Source organism: Cuculus canorus, chromosome Z (assembly GCF_017976375.1).
Source record: "Cuculus canorus isolate bCucCan1 chromosome Z, bCucCan1.pri, whole genome shotgun sequence".
Taxonomy (NCBI): Eukaryota; Metazoa; Chordata; class Aves; order Cuculiformes; family Cuculidae; genus Cuculus; species Cuculus canorus.
Genome location: NC_071441.1, coordinates 65,564,605 through 65,586,920, shown reverse-complemented (window position 1 = coordinate 65,586,920; position 22,316 = coordinate 65,564,605). Strand labels below are relative to the sequence as shown.

At 35.1% G+C, this 22,316-nt stretch overlaps 1 protein-coding gene across 4 annotated transcripts in view; it reads left to right on the top strand.

Moving 5' to 3' along the window:
* The window catches only part of SPEF2 (sperm flagellar 2), an 88,462-nt gene that overhangs the window by 61,182 nt on the left and 4,964 nt on the right, over positions 1–22,316 (top strand). For 2 of the 4 annotated variants that reach the window (XM_054054383.1, XM_054054384.1), the window contains exons 29-34: positions 11,121–11,227; positions 13,053–13,235; positions 16,162–16,254; positions 16,853–17,026; positions 20,057–20,245; positions 20,377–20,499. In XM_054054383.1, the coding sequence (XP_053910358.1) occupies positions 11,121–11,227; positions 13,053–13,235; positions 16,162–16,254; positions 16,853–17,026; positions 20,057–20,245; positions 20,377–20,499 (869 nt within the window). Of the gene's footprint in view, positions 1–3,151; positions 4,310–4,414; positions 4,633–4,718; positions 4,928–5,007; positions 5,132–5,232; positions 7,417–11,120; positions 11,228–13,052; positions 13,236–16,161; positions 16,255–16,852; positions 17,027–20,056; positions 20,246–20,376; positions 20,500–22,316 lie in introns of those variants that run through there. The other 2 variants (XR_008447812.1, XM_054054385.1) reach the window with 2 other exon arrangements.

The following is a 22,316-nucleotide window of genomic DNA, read 5'->3' as shown; positions in this document are numbered from 1 at the left end:
TGGACCTGTTAGAGCGAGTCCAGATCAGGGCCTCAAAAATGATCTGAGGGACCAAACATCTGTCCTGTGAGGACAGATTGAGAGAGTTGGGGTTGTTCAGCCTAGAGAAGAGAAGGCTCAAAGGAGACCTTAGTGCAGCCTTTCAGTACTTAAAGGGGGCTTATAAGAAAAATGAGGACAGGCATTTTGGTAAGGCTTGTTGTAATAGGACTAGTGATAATGGTTTTAAACTAAAAGAAACTAGATATAAGAAAGATTTTTTTTTTTACAATGAGAGTGGTGGTGAAACACTGGCACAGGTTGCCACAGAGGCTGTAGATGCCCCATCCCTGGAAACATTCACGGTCATGTTGTATGGGGCTCTGAGCAACCTGATACAGTTGAAGATGTCCCTACTCACTGCAGGGGGATTGGTACTACAGGACCTTTAAATATCCCTTCGAACCCAAACCATTGCATGATTCTATGATTCTAGAAAATTTCTGCTGATTGCTGTTTCATTAAGAGATAGCCTCTTTTGTATTGTATCTGTAGCTTATAACTGAGACATGGTGATTGCTCTTTATTTCTTATGTTCCTTTAAAATGTCACAGTCCTGGTTCACAGTCACACATCTAGTGTACACTTTTGCTGCTATCATTCTTAGTGTTCCTTTTTGAACACTTTTTTTTTTTGTTTTCTGTTTAAGTTACGGTCATAATCTTAAGTTCTTCATTAATTTTTTTGCATTTGTTTATTATGTTTCTGTACTGCCTATTTAAACATATATAAATGCATGTCAGTGGCACCTTGAATATCACTGAATTATACTAATTTTCAAGAGATTTTAGTGAAAAACATTTCTACCTTGTGTAGCTTTCTCTACATTAGTTTCCCTTTTGATTTCATTGATGTTATTGTGTTACAGCAAAGAGACTGCTTCAGAGGTACTACAGACTGGCTTCCTTTTCTATCCTGTGATCTTTCCATAGTACCACTGTATCAAATCCCACCTTTTCCCGTATTTCAATTTCCCTGCACTAGTCCATTCCCTGTTCCTTTCCATATTTGTTAGGTTCATTAAAAAAAAAAAAAGAGAAAATGAAAACCTGTTGTTGTTCTTCCCTGTGTTCCTGTGTTCTTACCTACATGTTCCACTTGCACGCCCTGGATACTGTGTACGCTCTGGAACAGAGTTGAGGTTGACTGACGCCTGTCTTTCATCCACAGAGGGGGTAAAAGCTGGTCATCTCCCTATCTTTTCCCCCACAGAAGTGTTATGAGGATCTTTCTCCAGGACCTTGAAACAGATCTAAAAGAAATCTACAGGACCTTCATAACTCTACCCAACTGACAAACTTGGTTCAAATTTGCCATTCTGAGTTTATCAGTGAGAGAGTGCTGGCAGCCAGACAAATTGCTGTAGAGACATACATATAGGCAACACAACTGCGTAACTTTCATTTCCTTAGGTAAACATGGTAAGAATATACTGTGGGGAGGAGCTGTAAGGAGTATAATCTGCTTTAGTGAGATTATCGTAGTTGAAAACTTGAAATATGTTGGTAACATGGAAGGTCCTTCTTACAGGGAGTCTCATCCCTGGCAGATGCTCACAGAATTTACTCTGATCCCCACATTTTTTGAATTAGCAGCAAATTTGTACGGGTGCCCATGTACCTCAGGAAGCAGTAGACACTATAGGGTGCAATTGCAGATCCATTAATTCTGCCCCATCTCTTTTTTCTGCTTGTGGTTTTGTAGCTGCCTAATATTAGGGAGAGGTTTTAATCTTTACTCTGTGTTGAGAATGCTTCTCCGTCTCTCTTTGTGGTCCTGGGTGTGATACTTGGGCTTCTCTAGAGATCTGGGTATTTTTACTATCCATGTGGAGCACAGCTGCTGTCTCAGAGTTAAAGTTCTCCATGTGGTATCAATAGTTCTTTAAAAGAATAATTCATAATGGGAATGTATTACAGCAGCATATTCCTAACAATTTTTAATACCATGGCCTTTCAGGATGCTCAGGATAGAATGAAGCAGTCAAACTGTCATTTTATGACTATGGGAAAAAGCAGTTCTCATGAGTTGTAAAATACATATATGAAAATTTGCCCCTTCTTGTAAAATCAAACAGAGCATGGTACAAGGACTTTTTTTCTTAAGACCTTTGAAAGCACCAGAAATGGCATTTCTTTCTATGATTAGCTTATTGTAGTTATTAATTTTGCCTGTTCATGTACACATTACAGCAAAGACGGTGAGAAGTCAAGCTTGTTCCTGGGTTATTTCCTTGGTGCTTTACTTCTATTTCCCATTCAACAGATTTCAAGTTTTATTGGCTAATTCTGCCTGCTGTTTGTCTTAGTTATTTGACTTCTTTATTTTCAAAGTCATGACCTTATGACAACAGTGTCCTAAAAGAATCATTAAACTACTTGCCCAAAGTGGGAGATTCACAAGTTCTAGAGATGGAATTTTCAGAAATGTGAGCTTATGTCGTCAGCTTCTACAAAATATGTGAATGACCATCTTGAGAACAATTCAGGAGAATAATATTGAGAACAATTTCAATGCTTTAGCAATGTTTCCATTTTGAGAACAAAATGTGAAGCTTATGCGGTTTCTCTTTCTCAAAACAGCAATAAAAGCATTCTGCAGATAAATATATTTTAAGATCAGGTCAGCTACATAGGCTGTAGAACATCTTTTGCATTCTGTGACAGGTATTTGATCATGTATTTACAGACTTGCTCCAAATTAATATTTCTCTTAAGTGTAATGGGCATTGTAGTAGGTTTATGACCTCAGTAGTATATTCTGAGAACATTTTGCCTGTAAGACCATTTTGAATTCCACTCAGTAACTCTGGAGTTTTTTCCAGTTTCAAAAATGTATTGATGCTGCATCACTTTAGTGGTTCCATATTCTGACAAAATTCTGGTAGTCAAAGGAGTCAAAACTGCACATTTCTTACAAGGGTCCTCATTAGCCTTCTGCTAGTTTAAGAGCAGATCTCAGTTTTCTTTGTTCCCTTTTATGACTGTTTATTTCAAGTCAAAGTCTAGTCCCAAATTAACAAAACAAATGTGGATAAAAGAAGAAAGAATACAATTGATAATTTATGAAATCAGAACAATTTTATATTTAGTTGTTTCTTTTTAAATTATAGCTATAAAAGCACTGAAGCAATTTAAAAACAAGAGTGTTTCTTCTAGCAAGCGAGAAGTTGGTGACAGAGGGAAAGAGAAGAAAGATTTGGAACAACAGAGAACAAAGAAAAATCGCCCGTTTCCAAAAATATGGTTAACAAAATACTCCTGGTTAAAATATGATGATGAAAGGAGAATAATGTTTTGTGCACCTTGTCGTAAGCATAATGTGGATTTGGGAGAAAACATTCATAATTTTTGTTCTGGCACTGATGACTTCAAACTTGAATTTATAAATACGCACCAGAGTAGTGAAGCTCATGCCTGGGCTACCTGTATGGAAGCTGCCAGTACTACTTCACCAGATGCAACTTCTTAAGAGCAGATGTTGAAAAGCATGAATTCTGTAACATTAGGAAGAGTAGAATATTTTTAGAACATGCCATGCTATTGCTAAATGTGGTTGTCCCTTTACAGACCTTCACTGGGTGTGCAAACTAGATGGTATGAAAGGAGTGGATATTGGTTCTGTGTTTAGAAATGACAAGTCAGTTAGATTGTTTATACACTGGAGAAATGTAAATTCTTTTTTGTCATTAGTGTTGGAGACTGTATAATCACAGACAGTATAATCAAAGCATCTGCAGTTGTCTACGTGCGCTTTGCAAATGAAGGAAAAGTCCATTGCTGGATTGTTGGTGTTCAACCTGTTCCAAAAACAGATGCTTCAACTATAAAAAAATGCAATTAAGAAAACAGTACAAATAAATCTTCAGCTCTGTTTGGCAAGCCAAGACTGGTCAAGAAAATTATTTGGATTTGAGGTGATGGGACAGATGTCATGGTAGGAGAAAACGTTGGAGTAGCTAAACTTCTGAGGAAAATTAAGCCTTGTGTACAATCTGTGCATTGTTTTACTCACCACCTAAAGCTGGCTTACAAAAGACCACTGAAAAATATTCAGCTGTACCACATCTTAAGCAGTGTCTTGAGAAATGTATTTCTTTTATTGTAACTCACCTCTAAATAAGAATTATCTCAAAGCCGCATTTGAAGCTATTATGTTACGCCTAGCTATTCCTTCTTGCATTGGAGGCTGCCAGTGGTTTCCTCATCTGCATAGAGCTCTACAAATTCTCCTTAAATGTTATCCTGCAATCGTTCTACATCTGAGTAAGGTAAGTGATTTAAAATTTGGGTGTAACTTCAGAAAAAAATAATTGCTGTAACTAATTTTGATCCACATACTTGACACTTTCTTTTTCTATATTTGTTATTTCCAGATTGAAAGAGATTAAAAAGCCTCAAACCAGCAGAAAGTCAAAAGTCTTTTATACCTCCTTCTGAAAATGGAGATAGTCAAGTTTTCACACTTCTTGTTGGATGCCATCAATGCCCTCAATATCCTGTCTCATGTCACTCTGGATCATAATTTCTCCATTACAGATATATTTCCAACCATGCAGTTAACACTGGAAACACTCCACATGTATCAAACAAGGTCTGGCATTTCTAAAACCTGAATGATAATCTCTTAAAATACAATAAAAGAGTATTAGGTATTGTTTTGTCTTCTGTGTCGTTCAGAGCTCATCCAAGGGAACGTCTGATGGAGACCATTCAGCACTTTCATGGTTACCAGCTTGTTGGAAATGGAAATATTTCAGCAGTATGAACCAGAGTCCTAAGTGATTTGGTGAAGAGGTTATGTGATTGTTTTTGTGATGCAAGTCAAGATGTTTTTAGAGCAACTACTACTGGAAGTTTCAAACTATGGCCTGACAAAATGAAACAAGGTATAGAACTATTACTGTAACTACTTGAAGTGCACATTCTAAACTTTTTAAAAACAATTTTTTTTTCCCCTCCGTTATAGAATTTGGTGTAAAGGAAGTGTCTGTCTTGACTAAACATTATGAAGCCATACTAGAAGCTGCTAGTGTGAAAATAGTTGAAGTAGAAATTGAATGGCGCGTGTTGAACTTAGAGCTATATAACAGGTAAGAAACCTGCATTTGCGCCTGCTTATAGTTTGACTGAAAAGGATTATGGAAACATGTTTAATGTTAGTTATAACTATACTTTTTACCATGCTTTATAGATTTCAGAACATCCAGACCTTGACATGGGATTTAGTGAACTCAGGTTATTCCAAGAAGTATCCCAACATCTTGACACTGGTAGATTTGATCCTAACTCTGCCGGCAAGTTCAGCTGAAACGGATTGAGGCTTCAGTCAAATGAAACTCACCATGAGGCATTTGCACTCTAAACTAATGTCTGAAAGTGTGACTGATCTTATGGTAATTCAGATGAACTCTTCGGGTATCAAAAGATTTGACCCTAAAAAAGCTATTAATTTGTGGAACATACTTGACAGAGAAATGGAAGACTACAGGGTGGTGTTATGATGACAGATGAAATGTCAGATTACTCCTCTGACTTTGATTTGAAGAGTCTCTATGGAAGTGACTAGATAAAAATTGTGACTTTGATTTGAAGAGTCTCTATGGAAGTGACTAGATAAAAATTGTTAGCTTTTACTTCACAATCTTCTTGTAACATACATGGACACTTTAACAGAATGCCTTGCAGAGTTAATGAATGTAAGAATTACATTTTTTTATGTTTTGCAATTTTAAAATATGGATTTTCTTTATGTTCAGTGCTGAATTGCCAGTACAAGTTTACATTTGCCCTTCTATACCAAACTTCTACAATTCTGAACACAATGAATAAAAATAATGGATTACGTTCTTCCCTCAGTGACGTGTGGACAGAGGGATGACACATAACTTCTACTGTTTTTTTATTGCTTCTAGCTTAGTCGTAATAGATTATAAACACTGGAGTTAACAGTTATCTTACTACTAGTCTTTAATAGTCCAAGAAGCCTCATTCATTCTGAAAACCATGATTTTCTTTTGATAAATGTGTGGAAAATCAGAGCATTATTTCTGTCAAGTGACTACTTGACCTTGACCTACAAAGGCAGAACAGGTCATTCACCATTACTGATTACTAAATGCATGTATCAGTCTTCCCAAAGCAAATGATCTTACAGCCAGGATATGACTAATACACTTCAAAAGTGCTTGAAGCACTTTTTACTCTGTAAAAATGTTCCATTGGGGTTTGCAATAAGAATGATGTATCTTGATTTTTTATATGGGATCCGAGAATGACAGTTGTTCAGAGCAGTTTCCGATTTTGTAGTTTTTTAATTCTACATATTCTAAATGCAACTTTCTTCTTGATAATTTCCAATCAAGGAGAAGCATACTGGTAGAATATAGTTCCACCATCAAGCAAAAGCAATGTTTTATATCAAAAGAAAGCTAAAGTGAATTTCTTAATGACTCTTCTTAGTTCGTCCAACAGTTATGAAGATGAACTGGAAATCATTTGGAAGAAATGAATTTGAGGTCATTAACCTTTAGATCAACTAATTTCCAAAATTGTGATCAATTGTCTGCTTTCAATATAAAACATATTTAGTAACTGCAGAAGTTATACTATATTTATATGCACACAACATGCACACCCCCTCACTATGTATAGTCTTTTTGTGTGTGTTTTGCGTATATATTTATGTTACTTCTAGGTCTGAACAGTATGTCAGAAATAGAGTAGGTTTTGAATGCGTGTATGGTTAGAGGACATTAGTCCAGTCAATTAGATTTAATCTGCAGGGATAAGAAGAAGAGGTCAGTGTTGTGCATTATAGGGTTGGTTATAAAAGATGCATCATTGAAATGTCTTCATTTGTGATTTCTTATATAATGAAAATATTTAGTTGTGCTTTAGCTCATAAACAACAGGATATATATTATACGGGGTACCTTATTAGATTTGTGATATTGCTGATTCTAAGGATTTTCCCTTAAGTCTCATAACACCAAGTTTTTTCCCTCAAAGTTTACAAATGAGAAGGTTTTAACTATGAGATTAGAAAAATTTGCAAATATGTCCCCAGAATATCCAACAACAGAAGAAGAAAAACAAAGTAACAAGCAAAAGAATATTTTAAATATATACCACTGAATGATGCCCAGAGGCAGCATCACATTTTTAGTTTTAGGATTGAAGTTAATGGATACATTGCCCTTTGAAAAACACTAGTAAAATCTGAGTTTTGTAGTATGTGGTTGGAAAGGCATATCAAGAAGTCACCTGTGTTTAAAAATGGAATCAAGCTTAGTTAGACCATCTGTATCCAGGATTTGCCCCTTGTTCTTTTTTGATAAGCCTTTAAAATAGTCCACTGTAGGATCAGTGTGGTTTTGTTACTGCAGCAAATAAATCTGATTTCCTATCATTCTTCTTAATTGCAGCTATGGAGAGGGGGCTGTCCCTATCATCTTTGTAATGTTTGTTTTTAACTGCAAAACTGCTGCTGTGTTTTCTCATATTCTTCCTTTTGGAGATCAAGCTACCAGGTTTCCTTCAACCTTGCCTCTCAGGACATGGTTTTCCCTCTGATGATTCTTGTTGCTTTCTCCTGGGCACTCCTTAGTTTCCATACATCCTTCTAGATCTGCAAATTCCAAAATGTTTGCCAGCAGATGCTTTAACAGCTGAAAAATTGCAAAGATTATTTTCAGTGCCTTACCTTGTACTTTTTTATGATATTGTAATCTGCCATAATTCCTAGAACCTTTTCTACAGAAATCTTACTTGGGAAGTAAGATTCTCACTGTGACTTTTATGTGACATTTATTGTTACTGGATAGTCTTTTCTATCCTAGACTGTATCTCAAATTTGTAAAGTTCATGGTAAATTCTTATACTGTTATCCAGTACTCTTAAAGTCCTTTCCTGACTGGTTTTATCTGCGATGTAATAAGTGTGTTCATTTGGGCAGTCTTTTTCCTCAAAGCACTTTGATATGTTTCCAATTAAATTTACATAATGCTCTTGACCATGTCTCCAGTTTTTTGAAGTCTTTTAGAATTCTAATTCTTCTGTTAAAGTGCTTGCTATCCTGTCTAATTAGAAGTGTTTCTACATGTGTAATAAGTCATTTTCTATTAAGTCTCCTACAACATTCTAAAAAAACCTATTGTGTTTGGGGGTTTTGACACCAGTCCTCTTAGGTGGACAAAGCCCATTCTGAGAATTGTTTTCCCCTTCTTTCCCAGAGGATATTATTTCCTTGCACTTCCAGAGCCTGCCCCCCAATTTGCAGACTCCAGTATTCTTTTCTCAGTGCCATCTGTGTAACTGCCCTCTCATAGCATCTCTCCATGGTTTTAAGACAGTTTTGTGGCATTAGCAACCACTAAATTAAACCAATGAATCATTTTTTGACTTGTAATGTAATCCAACATTAAAGAACAGTTCCATGCTTCATAATAAAAAACAAATGCATTAAATGTAGACAAAATGTCTATAAATACATTGAGGAAGGTTATTTGATATCTTTTTTAATATGATTATGAGGGATTGCTCCTCCCTCTGAGATGTTCTCATTCCTCCTAGATTTATCATGAAAAGGAATTAGGTCACGCTACATTTGATTTTTTGAACTATTCTAACTTTTTGAAGACACTTTGGAATGTCCCACTTCAGATATTTCAGGACAAGGTAGTATAGTAAAAGAAATTACCCTACAGAGCATCAGCAGTTCTGTAATTAATGGGTAGGAAGTAGCTTAGCTATGAACAAAAGAGTGCGATGTTTCTTCACATTTACCACAGAGTAAGAAAAATGGGTAGACACAGCATATCACCTGACAATGCTTAAATATCACACAGAATTTTTTTGCCATTAGCTTACATCAACTAATGTCAAATCTACCTGAAAACCGTGTTCTAGCATGTCCTACAATCCAATGAAAGTTCTATAAATAGTCATTAATGTTTTAGACTCGGGTCATTTAATCCCATTTCAGACATCATCTCCTAATTCAACTTCTTTAATTTCCTTGCCTCTCAATTAATTTTTAGGTATGTTTCTGAAGTCATGTAGCCTCGAAAAAAGTAACATGAGGATTTTAGTATCTTTTCAGAGTGTTGTGCAGAAAGAAAACAGAATGTGATTATGTTTTGGTAATCCAGAAACTCAGGAAATACTGTAACAGCATTTTTTGTTGTCATGTGGGGAATTGATAGTAGGAATTAGAAAGTCTGAAACATAAGATAGTGTGAGAGAAAGGAATTAGATTGCCAGAGTACCAGGGATCAGATGCGGAAAGGGAAATCAATAGTAAAATATGAAATAAAAATTATGGCAGCTGAGCTTTTCATGGTGAAGCACTAGACAATTTGAGACTGCAGATAAGATGTAAAAACTTTTCCTGTTATTTTAACATAAATTTACTCTGGCTGCTTCGTGGACTATAGCCTATTCTCCCCATGAACCTGTAATAAGTTACCTGGGTAACAATCTACATTGTCTCCCAGTAATGATACTTCTGTGATGTAGGCTTTATTGTGCCTTATGGAAAATATCAGATTCTTGTGGCTCGAAGTTCTCATCAAAATACAGCTTTCTGGTTACCATAAAATTATTAAATCAGCAATCCAAGGTTCTTCTTTAAACAGACTCACCCATGATTTTTAAAAGGTATTTTTTTCTCAAAGCTGATAAAAACCTTCAAGAGTTGACATTAGATTAGTGGTATGATCTGCCAGTATTTTTTCCCAGCTTTTGCTTTCCTTTTGAAATTTATGATAGGACACAAGGCTTCAAGTCCAGCTATTTCTCCCTTCCTTAAACAGACTTTAAGCTTCCCAAATCTAGTTTTCTCTCCTGTTTGCTCAGCTTGTGTATGTGTAGGGTTTCTCTACATTATTAATATGTGCTGAGGGCATTACTCCTGCTTTTTCTGGTGGGAGGCAAGCAGATCTACAGAGATAGTAGATCTGTTAATTAAAATTGATTACTTTGTCTTGAATACCAACATTATGGAATTACTATCCAAGCACATTCTTTATATTCCTATCATGTAAATCTTTCTTCATAAACCTAACAAATTTCACTTTGCTGTTCTGCTTTAAAGAGAAGAATTGATTAGCCATAGGATGTGCTCAGCTGTGGCTTTTCGAAAGGGTGGTAAGTTTGGCTGTTAAAAGGAAAACAATAAAATCCTTTTGGTATTTTACAGATAGTGTTTGTTTCTAAAGGTAATCTGAAAACTTACTGTTTTCATGCTTTAGAAGTGACCATGACCTGACCAAATCACTTTTGTCTTTCAAAATTTTGATAACTTGAACATTATTTTTGTCTTTACTCTAGAGGTTTTGCAGTAAATCCTCACTGAGCCAGAGAAGTCCATTTCTGAATGAGCAGACATATCTGTCTGTTAAATTTTGGTATATATGATTTTGTGTTTTAATACTATATCTGGAGTTTGAAGTTTCTATTTGCTTGTAAGTAAATCCATGCTTGTTTTAAAAAACAGGGCTTATATCACTTCTTTATTTTTATCTTGTGATTTCTTTAAGGTAAAATTAATGGACCTATGCATAATTCCCACAAGCGAATTCCATGAAACTTTTTAAGCAATTCAACTTTGTTTCAAAGTTAGCAGACAGTGCTCTGTGTTTTCAATTCTATTCTCTAACAGGTGCTTGCTTTCAAAGGTAGAGCTAGACTTATGGTGGAATAAAATTGAAAGTGAAAGAAAATGTTGCAGGTAGTCAATATATAAAATATGTGTGTGATTGGTATTTGTGAACTACTCATTAACTGTCGGTGTAGGCTGTGTGAGGATGGGGCTATTGATCACAATGCCAAGTATAAAAAAAAGTGCAATGTTTTTAAGTACCTGACACTTTTCTGTAAGACAGGCAGCATAAGATTTATTTTAAATGAGAAAATTCTGTGTTTGGTTTGAAAGATATTACCACTGTTAATAGTACATCCTAGCAAGATAACTAATTTTTCTATATGACCGTTAAAATAAAAAATAGATTTCCTTCAACAGAACAAGTCTATTTGAAATGGTAAATATAATTTTGTAATGTATTGCCTTTTTTTTATTAGGTCATATACAAAAGAATCTATTTATTGATATTTTTATTAACTTCATTAAATTGAATCCTGGAAAAAATTGCCTTCCTGATGCATGGATGAATTTAATGCTTCCAGATGTAAGTTAACCCCTGTTTTCATTTCAATGGAAGGGTTGGATTGTGTAGAAGATGAATCATTGTCCCTACTGTGATAAAGTCAGAAGAATAACGATTATAGGGCGTATTTTTTTTCTTAAAGTTCTTCTCTTTAACTAGAGAAAGATTGTGGAAGCCACTGTGCCAGAAATCATGTGCTTGTGTAAGCGCTATATTCATTTATCATTTTCAAATTACATCAGTTTCTTAGACACTGTTGAAAATTTACTTCCAGGTGTTTAAATAGGACTGTTTATGTCCTTCATTCCAAGACAGGAGAAAATTCAGAGCTGTATGACCTCAAACTTATTTATCCAATATTTTCAGAGTTAGGAACCTGAAAAATTATAATTTAGTCTTTCCAGATCTTCCATCACCGAATTTTCTGATTAATCTTTTCTTTCAAGTGTTGCTGGTAAGCCTCTGGGATGAAAAGGTTTATTTGTTTTAGTATATTTTGATGATTATTCCTGACACTAAGCCATGATTCACATTAACATTTTAATTGGATTTTACATGAGGAAAACAAGCTTTATTCAAGTATGCTTCACACAGATTAATTCCATGAGTAAAACATGTTAAAGTTTATGAGTGATGGATTTCCACTGCATTTAGTGAAAACTAGGCACAGCTGTCATCATCAGTATGTAAAAATCTAATCTTAGCACAGGATATTAATTATATAGGGAAAACTATGAGTGAAACATTCATTTTATTAGTGGAACACATGTGCCTGTGTTTTTTATTCTTTGTTATCGCATGTTCTTTGTTCTTTGAGAACTTCTGGTTCTTTTAAGTACTATTTTTATTTTAATAGCAGAATTTCCTTTCCTTCAAAGCACCATTTTAAAATAGGACTTTTACATTTATAGTGAAAGGAAGGAATTACACAGAAAAGGAAATATATGTAGCGTAAGCTAAGGTGTTTGTTTATTCTGCACAAGCTGTTCTGAATGGAATTCACCATTTTGTCTTTGCAGTGAGTGAGTTGATAGCATGTCAAGTAATTTTTCAAGTTATAGGAAGTGGCACTGTACCTGACAGCGTTAGGGTAGATGGCATCAACATTATCAAATTGTCTCACGCTGTGTTGCCACAGGCCCTTATTCCTGTGGACATATTTCTTCCTTCTTGAACTCCAGTCTGCAGCAAACCAGACACTTCTCTTTAGAAAAATATCTGGTTATGGGGAAAAAGACAGTGTAGAGGCATCCAGTAAATTCTCACAGCACCTGCAGTTCACAAAACAACTGTGCCAACTTTGTCACCTCCACCTGATAGAGCCTTTCCAGCACTGTGTCAGGAGATTTTACATCTCTGCCCCTGCTTTGTGTTCTGTTCCCCACCCTGCTATCCACATAATATGTCTTCAGTGGTAAAAAAGCCAAATGCAACAAACAGGGCAGTTGTAAAAGGAGAGCCAATGCACCAGACCAAGCATTTACTAGATTTTGTATTTGTGCAGCTAAATTTTCAGTTCAATTCCTAGGACTCTCCCAGACGGAGCATAGTTTAGGGGTTAGCACATCCTAAGAACTGTTGCCTCCTAGGCAACTTAGATGCAGATCCCTGTTTAGGGAGTCAGAGTATTTATTTGGATGGATACCAATTGCGTCTGCTGGTTAGCCTGAGCGGCAGTGGTCTATGTCCGTGTTATTGAATGTTGCTTGTCCTTCACACATCTTTAAAATCTCACTGCAGAACCATGTCTGTTCTACATAGCAAAAAGATCTAAGGATACAGAGAATACAGAAATTCTATGTTTATGCATGCATATTTGACAATATTGATTATTTTCTTTTTATAGTTGCAAAACCTGGCATCTGTATTCAAAGTGAACTCAGAATTTATTGACTGGCGCAGATTCTTACTAGTATCAGCACAGCCTTGGCCAGTGCCATCTGTGACGCAGCTCCTTGAAACTCTACATAGATTCAAGTCTGTTGATGTAGCTGGATCAGGCTTTGTTACACAGGAATACTATATGCAGGTCATAACTTTATTCTTTTTTGAGAAATATTGTTTTGTTAAACCCTGTGGAATGAATGATATATTGTTCGGTTTATTTCCATTCAGAAATTCAGTCTGAATTTTAAATATTTTGCTTTTTGAACATGCTTTCTGAAAATTGTCTGTAGAGAATTGACAGACTAATATCTATCTTATTGGTAGTTCCACAAATCAGGCCAATTAAACTTACTTTTTACTTCCATTTCCTACTTTCCCACTAAATTAATTTCAAATTTGAATTAGTTCTAAAGAAACTATTCTGTGAGCACTTTGACTGCTATTAACTTGTTTGACACTGTATCTATAAGACAAAAAAATTTCCCCCAAACAGGAATAATTATTTTAGTTTGGGCTCATCAGCTCCACTTTAATTAAATATTTCTAGAATTTTTCAAATAAGGATTTTCTGCAAATAAAGATTGCTTTGGGGACCTTGAATACATGGAAAATTATAAAATTCCTTGATCCATTATTCTCTCTAAAGACAGTTTCTGTTTAAGCTGTCACATAGTTCAGCAAGGTTTTTCAGGAAGCAAGTTTCGTGAAGGAGTATTAAGAATACATTTTTCTTCTTTTAGCAAAGTTCTAATTCTGTATATTACTTTTACTTTGGATTCTTAGTCTGTTTAGAATGACTGATAGTTCACTCTACTTGTGTACTAGACACATATATACGAAGATAGAGAGGTGTGTGCATGTATACACAAAAGTTCTACAGTTCTGTCAGTTTTTATGGGTTTGGTGATACTAAAATAACTTTCAAACTGTTTTAAATACATTTCATAAAACCTTTATTGTAGATGATTTTCAAGTCACCAAGTATTTTCTTCAAAAATTAAATCAACATTCTGTTATTCCAGGGGTCTGTGAATTTCAGAACTGCTTTGATTAATTTAAAACTTCCAGCAGTGCCTGCCAATCCCCACCCCAGACTTGCAAACAAACAAATTCTGCAAAGCCTGAAAACTCACAAAATTTGTAGGTCTATCCACAGCTCTTTGTCTATTGATGTGATGGTTTTTACTGAAGTGTGAGAGTTTAAAAATAAACAAATCCTTACAAGACACACAGTCTGTGAATGTACATTTTTAACACAGGATCCTAGTTCAAATACAATACTAACTAAGCAATTAATTTACTCGCTCTAGGATCAGAACTGTCTCACATTCAGTCAATGAATAAATATGCAACAGTATACACTCATTTGTTTATAGACTTAGCCTCATTAGTTCTTCCAGATTATATGGGAGTGATGACTCTGAATCTACAGTCTCATGTGGTTGCTTAAAGACTGAAAAGGACTAAAAAGTTCATAAACGTAGAGGTAGCTCCAAAGCTGAAGCTTGTTTCTCAGAAGAGACCGATATAGGCAGGCCCATAAATTAGGTGCTGCAGAAGCTACCCAAAGCAACTCAGTCCAGCAGCCTGCATTGCTCTGAAGATTTTGCTCTACAATCAATTCATACTGCAGATAGAAGTTGTTATGTCTGTCACTCTTATTTCATGTTTGAAAGCATGACCAGAATTGTTTTCTCTTAAAAACCCCATAAATACCCTGTATATCTGCTATGTATGAGGTCCAACAGTTTGTGTTACTGACAGTACTGTGGTTTGGAATGTTTGCATATACGGTTATGAGAAGAATGGGAACCAAATTTTTCAGACTTAAGTAAAATTTAAGTTCAGTTGAGTCCAATATAAAATTTATTTATGAGGAATATCTGAATTGTTCATATTGCGATGTTTTTTGTATCCTCTTGAAGCCATTTGTGGCAAATTTTATGATGTCAATACTTGTTTCTTTCTTATGAGTTTCTCTCTTGAAAAAATGATTCATATTCTATGGAACACAGTGCACTAGAGAATTAATGAGTCAATGCAGTCTATAAAATTAAGGAAGAAATAATAGCAGAGGATTTTTTTATAAAATTATTAATCAGTTGTTATAATTGTTATTATAATTATATCATCTAGAGCAAACCATCTCATGTATTTCTGGAAAAGGATCTGAAAGACAATGTGTAGTCATATGTTCTTGCTATTAATTTGCTTGGTTTTCCCAGATAACTGACATGGGAATAAAGCAGAAAACTGACTTAACTAATTTCTTTTCTTTTCTGAAAAATGTTTTGGAACAGGCTCTTGTTCCATATCATTGTCTTGTTTTTAAAAGAAATTAGATAATAGTAGTGCAATATTTTATATATTCATTAATATAGTGATTTACTTGAAATATGGAAAATGATGTGACTAATGAAGTTTATAACTATGTTACAATATTTTCATTTAATATCTATACTGAAAGATTATTGCATCTCTAATTAACATCTGCAATTCATGAAGGTCTGGAACTATTTGAAATTTTCCATATTAGTCAGTTAATCTAATAGGAAATATACTGACTTTTCTTTTGAATGTTAAAATCTTTCGGTTACAATGGAAACAGACAATTTTGTTATTGGGAGCAGGCAGGCATGAGAAGAGGCATTCCTCTATCCTATGTTATGTTGAAGTGTGTGGACAGTTTCTTCCAAAAGAACAGCTAGGGCAAAAGCTGTAGAGTAGCAAAGGATACTCTAATAGGAAGAAACCAGAACACACATAGAAAATCTGTGTCATATTCCACTTCTCGGGCAGTGTATGTTTACAACTAAGTAGTTAATTTTTGACTTTTTCAAGAGCAGAGAGTCACTTCATATCCTACTTCACTCTCAGTACTTCCCAGAGTGTTACAAACTACAAACAGACACTTAATTATCCTGATGTTACTGTATATAAACAACAAATTCAGCTTCATTCAATTCAGGAGTCAAACTCTTAGTAATCTGTTGAACAATTATAGAACATGAAGACCACTTTATTTTAAGGTGTGGAAATAAATTACTTTTTTCTTTTTTTTTTATCAGGTTGGGTTATGGTTTAGTGGAAATGAAAATCTAAGCATAACAAAAAGTTGCACAGAACCTTTGCCCTTGGATAGGCTGGGACATCTCATAAAGGTAACTTTAAAAACATATTTTGAAGAGACTTAATATTCTGACATGAGTGTCCCTTTTTTCTGTAAGTGCTGCAATATTTCAGTGGTGTTTCAGAATATATTAGAAATAATGTGGAAAGGAATCTAGGAATTGTCCTTCAGTATTCTAAATCACAGTGTACTGAGAAAGACTTAATTATGCCTTTTCTGCTTTGAAGGCAGTAATTTCACTACACAGTACCCAGTTTTGTAAAGAGTGGGAGTGGCAGGCAAGTGATCCCTGCGTCTAAGTGTGTGGAAGTCTCCATGGAAGAAAGAGGTACAACTGTCATCTGAGAATGTTTTGCACCTATTTGTGGAGATTGAAGATTTCATTAATTTCCCCCTGTTCCTCAGAAGTCCTCACTCTAGAAAAGAAAATGCTACAATTACTATTTCCTTGAATGACTCAGACACACTTCTGATTTATCATAATTTACAGAGCCTCAACACATTTTTAAAAATGATATCACTCATCAGCAGTCATGACTTTATATTATCCTTTTCTTTACAGCCTCTCATTTGTGGTTAATTAAATGCCACTTGTAAAAAGTAATCTAAATATTTTTGTCCTTTTATAGTTTTTTTTCAGTCTATTTGCCGACACCAGCAAAGATCCTGCTCTGTTGAACTATACTGAGATGCTACTTTACTTTGCCTCCCATTCTGATCCTGTTGAAGGTGTTTACAGAGCACTTAGTGTTGCTACTGGAACATACATTCATAGAAAAACAGAAGCTTCTCTTCCAGCTGCGGTAAAATTCTACAATAAAATGTTAGAGGATAGCACTGGTGCTTGCAAATTATAAATAAGTTAGGTTGCAGTATATTTCCTTATCCTGGGTAACAAGCAGTCCCACTGACTTCATGGGAGCTGTGCATATAGTTCCACTGACTTTGGTAATAATAGTCAGAAGTATTCTTCCAAAAGTCTGAAAATTTGCTTCACAAAAAATAATGAAAGTTTAAGATATTACTGTTGACTACTTCTTGTACAGTTGCACAGGTAAGCGGAGAACATCCTTAGACATAATCTTAGACAATTAATTCCAGCTATTAATCCCAGAAATTAGATTATTGTGTGATTTATGAGAATTGTCATCTAAAGATATAAAACCTGATATTATTACTGTTCTTATTTCCTTTTCAACTGTGTTTCTTTGGGGTATTTAGAAGTATATATACCTTTATTGTTACTTTTAAGTGTTTCAGTTTACCTGTGAACCAGAAGAATTAATGATTAGTTATGTATGAAATAGTTTTTAAAATAATTTTTAGAGCTGTAATGAATGTATTGTCACATCAAACAAAGTTAGCATTTTGAATGTCATTAGTATTTCTGGAATATGTTGTTATTTCTGAAGAATTAAAACTGCCGTTAGTACACTGCATGTATCATTTACTTATTATTGATATATAAGTCATTTTTTTGAGACACAATATATCTGTACACACCTTCAGAAGACCTCACTTTTCTGGGTAATAGTATATTTCACTATGCTGTCACAACCACAGTGACTCTAGCATTTACCTAATACTTAAAATACAGTTATGATCTCCAGAAACAGTGTAGAAAGGGCATTATTTTACAACACAATGTAATCCTATACGTATTCATAACTACATCATATCACTTCAGATGACAAAATATATTATTGCAGTGACCTGTGCCTGCTTTTATTTGGCACAGCACAGTTTTCAAAAGGCAACACAGCTGTGAAGTGAGGAAAAGAATTAGTTCCAATTAATTATGGGGGTGGAGGGTTGTTGATAGTTTTTAAATAGTCCATGGGAGAGATGGCACATCTAATAGAAAGAAAGAGTATAGAATCCTCCCAATTAGATAAAATAGATGTGAACTTATATTTAAGTAGGAAGTTTTAAGTCTCAGGTCATTGGGTATGCAACAACACAACCTGTTCACCCTCCTTCTGTTTTCTGCTTGATTTGGTCTCTAAGGTTGAGACTTTTGTAAGACTAAGTAACTGCATGAGCATTATCACAAATATGTCAAAGACTGTGAGTCATAGGTAGAGGGAAGCATTTCCCTTCAATCTAGAATTAACAGCATATCTTTGAGGAGCAAGATTTGATGCCCAATCCAGTTAATCTTAAAGCAATTTTGTAGTATACTTATAGCAAGCTAATCAATAGGCATTGTACATTAGTGCCTAATTGAATTTATCTCTTTTTTTTTTCCTGTTCTGTGCTGATTTTAATTTTAACGCTAATTTTAATGACTTCTGATTGGTAGTTGCCTACAGAAATGGGATCATAGAATCATAGAATCATAGAATCATAGAATCATAGAATCATAGAATGGTTTGGGTTGGAAGGGACCTTAAAGATCATCCAGTTCCAACCCCCCTGCCATGGGCAGGGACACCTCCCACCAGACCAGGCTGCCCAACACCCTGTCCAACCTGGCCTTGAACACCTCCAGGAATGAGGCAGCCACAGCTTCTCTGGGCAACCTATGCCAGTGCTTCGCCACCCTCATCATGAAGAATTTCTTCCTAATGTCTAATCCAAATCTTTCCCCTTCTAATTAAAACCATTCCCCCTCATCCTGTCACTACATGCCCTTGTAAAAAGTCCCTCCCCAGTTTTTTTGTGGGTCCCCTTCAGGTACTATAAGGTATCCCCAGTGTATTCTCCATGCTGAATAACCCCAACTCTCTCAGCTTGTCCTCAGAGCAGAGGTGCTCCAGCCCTAGATACATCAGAAATTTTAACAAAGTTAATAGAAGAAGATCTGGTAAACATTTTACTAACTTCACAGCAAGTGAAGTTTATGTTTACTCTTATGTTTTACTTTATATGTTTACTCTTTCACTTAAAATGCTTAGCTTTTGGGTCTCAGTAATTTTATTACTGGTTATCTAGAGCTCATATCTAAATATAAACAGCTCAGTGGGAGACAGTAAAGCTTAAGTGCTGCTAAGTGTAATAAAGACTGGATCAATGGCTTTGCTTCTGTGTTGAAAACCACATATATTAAAGCCTAAATTATGCAGTACAAGTGTAACTGAATCTTAGCACTCTCCCTGTTCTACTGGAAAAAGAAATTGTGTGTTCAGTTAAATATAATGTCCTGTTGCCGTTAACATTTAGAGTACACCAACTGGTCTAATCTGGTCAGAGCACTCACTTGTGTTTCTCATCTTTGTGCTCACAAATCCTTACAGTGATTTTTTTTTCTTTTTGGCTATCTCTAAGATTATCACAAAGATACTTTATTGATTTTTTTTATACTGAACTTCTACTTTTCCAGCATAAAGCTGTTCTTTTTCTGTTGAGGGATGGTGAAGCTATGTTGCCTGTTATTAGTGACTAACATAAAGTGACTCCTTGATTTGCAGTAGAAAATTCATATTGCTTTTTCATGTGAACATCCAGAATTATGAAGTTCATTCCTTATTTAAATGCAAAGTTCTTGGTAGAGCATTGTAATTTGTAACTATTAAGCATTTTTATATTCTGCTGCAATGAAAAATATTAATATCTCAGTGGAATGTTCGCCCTATTCCTGAAAAAAGTTCTTTCTTAAATTTCTGCTAATGCCAAAACTATGGATATTTCTGGACTCTCTGGATCCATTCCTTAGGATCCTGTAGTTCGGTGGATAATTTTGTGTGAGTTGATGATTTTTTTTTTTATAAGAACTGAAGTTGGGAGTTCCAGCTTCCAACTCCACTAACCCTTACTTGATATCTATCTGAAACAGGTGACCTAGTGACAGACTTTTTATCACTAAGTATTATACCTATGCTTTATTTTTTTAGACTTTTCTTTATACCAATATAATGCCAAATGAGAAAACTTTAATAGAAGATGAGAAAGAAGTCTTGAAGAACACAAGTGAAGGAATAATTTCAGTTGCCACTCTACTCAAAGTATTTCGTACTAGAGGAAGTAAAGAAGAAGATAGTAATAGATTTAGTACTCTAGGAAAGGAAGGCAGCTATGATAAGGTAGGCTGATTGATTCAAAGAAGTTTTTTTCCCCTTACATTGCATGGTAAATAAATGCCTTCTGCAATATTTGCTTTTCCCCATATGTTTTTTAACACTCAATAAATTGAACATGTTATTCTTTCTTAAAGCATTTCATGAAAATATGCAAAGACTTAGGCACTGAAGATCTGAAAGCCGTTCCAGTTGCACTCCTTTTGAAGCATCCTTTCATTCAAGACTTGATTAATAGCTGTCAAGAATACAAGCTTCCTGTAAGTATTGCTTTGTAGGACCAATAACTTTTAAAGTACATATATTGAAATTTGCATTATCCCATAAATGTAAATTTAATCAGTTTAGACACTGACAGTTTGCAGTAGAGACAAGATATACAGGATAGCAGGTTGTAGATTAGATTACTAATTTTATTTTCCCTGAAAACTCCATCCATCAAAGACTGTTCTGTTTTGTGACCTGTTTTTTTATACCTGTCTTGCTCACCTTTAGCCGCCTATAGGTTTCCTACTGACTTGTCACATGTGGCATTGCTTTTCCTGCCACTGATAGGAACAAGCCCGATTGAATTGTCTTCCCAATAGGAAGACAGTGTGGGATATGTGATAGAATACATTCCATCCCAGACCAAACAGAGTGTAGAAAAGGGCATGCACAGGCAGTACAAGTTTAAACATTCTTCCCTGTCATACTCTGGACCCTGTTACCTGAACTGAAGTTTCAATGTGCATTAAAGAAGTTACACATAAGGCAAGTTTAGGGCACAGTATCAACCTATTAAATGTGCTGAACTATGGCAAAAATACATGACATATGAGGGGGTAAGAAAATGGTTTGAGAAAAGATGCTGGGATATTTGCATTCACATGCCCAATGATCAAATATAAATGGTCAACACAAGTTTGGGATTATCACCACTGGGGGCACGTAACATCCCACAGATGAGATATATGATATTCCAGGAGTAACTTGCTATTTCTTAGTTGTATTCATCCCCTGTAAGAAGTGAAGAACACAATACTCATTATATCACTCATAATCATTGTTAGTAAAAGATAAGATAAAAGAATATGTTTACTCTGTCAAAGTAAGGGTTAAAAATTAGTTTGTTGTAGTAGGAAGAGATACAAAACAGAAATATAAGGCAAAGACAGTACAACCGAAGATTACAACTATCCATCAGCATTTATCCTGGCTATATTAATGTTTCAGATGGTTTGAGAAGACAGACACCATGGAATGTTAGGTCATTCCTCCCTTCTTTTCCCCATTCTTTCTTCCTGACTCTTTTTATTTAATCAAGTGCTGCATTTCCTAATTTGAATATTTTTGCCAACTTCACTGAATTTCCTGTAGACCACAGCTTTTGTTAAACTACCTCTACATTCTGTACATGGTCCATCTCAAGAACTATTCTTTACACTAACATCTCACTGCCTTTGTAATGCAAGCTTCCCATGGAGACCAAACGTGATGCATGAAATGATACTTACTTACGTTGTACACTGAGTAGTGCTATATATAAATAGCAGTGACTAGTCTTAATGAAAATTTCTAGTCTTCCAGTACCACTTTGAGGAGAAGCTATGTTATATAGCTTAAATACACATAGTATAAAATGTATTAGCCATCATCAGTCACCCATGTTATTTGTGGCTGGTAGTATATGTCCAGGACTGTTACAAAAATTGTCAGTCAATGAAAAGGTGTGGGTGAGAATCTGTTGTACAAGAATTTTGGTGGTAGCCGAGGGGTTCAGAGCACATGCTCTAGCCCAGATTTTCCACAACTAGTCTACCAAAGACATATTGGTACAATTATGTGTAAATTATACATTTTTCTACTTATTTAGGAGATTCATTTGATGCTAGTATTTCCCTGCTTGACAGTTAGATGATACATAACTTCAGTTTTCATTTGTAATACTTAGAATGTCCTCGTACAAGGGCTTATACTGTCCGTATGTCAAATATAATTCTCCATGGTTTCTATACTTAAAAAGACATGATCTATTCCTTGACTGTACTGGTAAATACAGACTTCTGTTTTATGCATGAAATCAACACTTCACAGT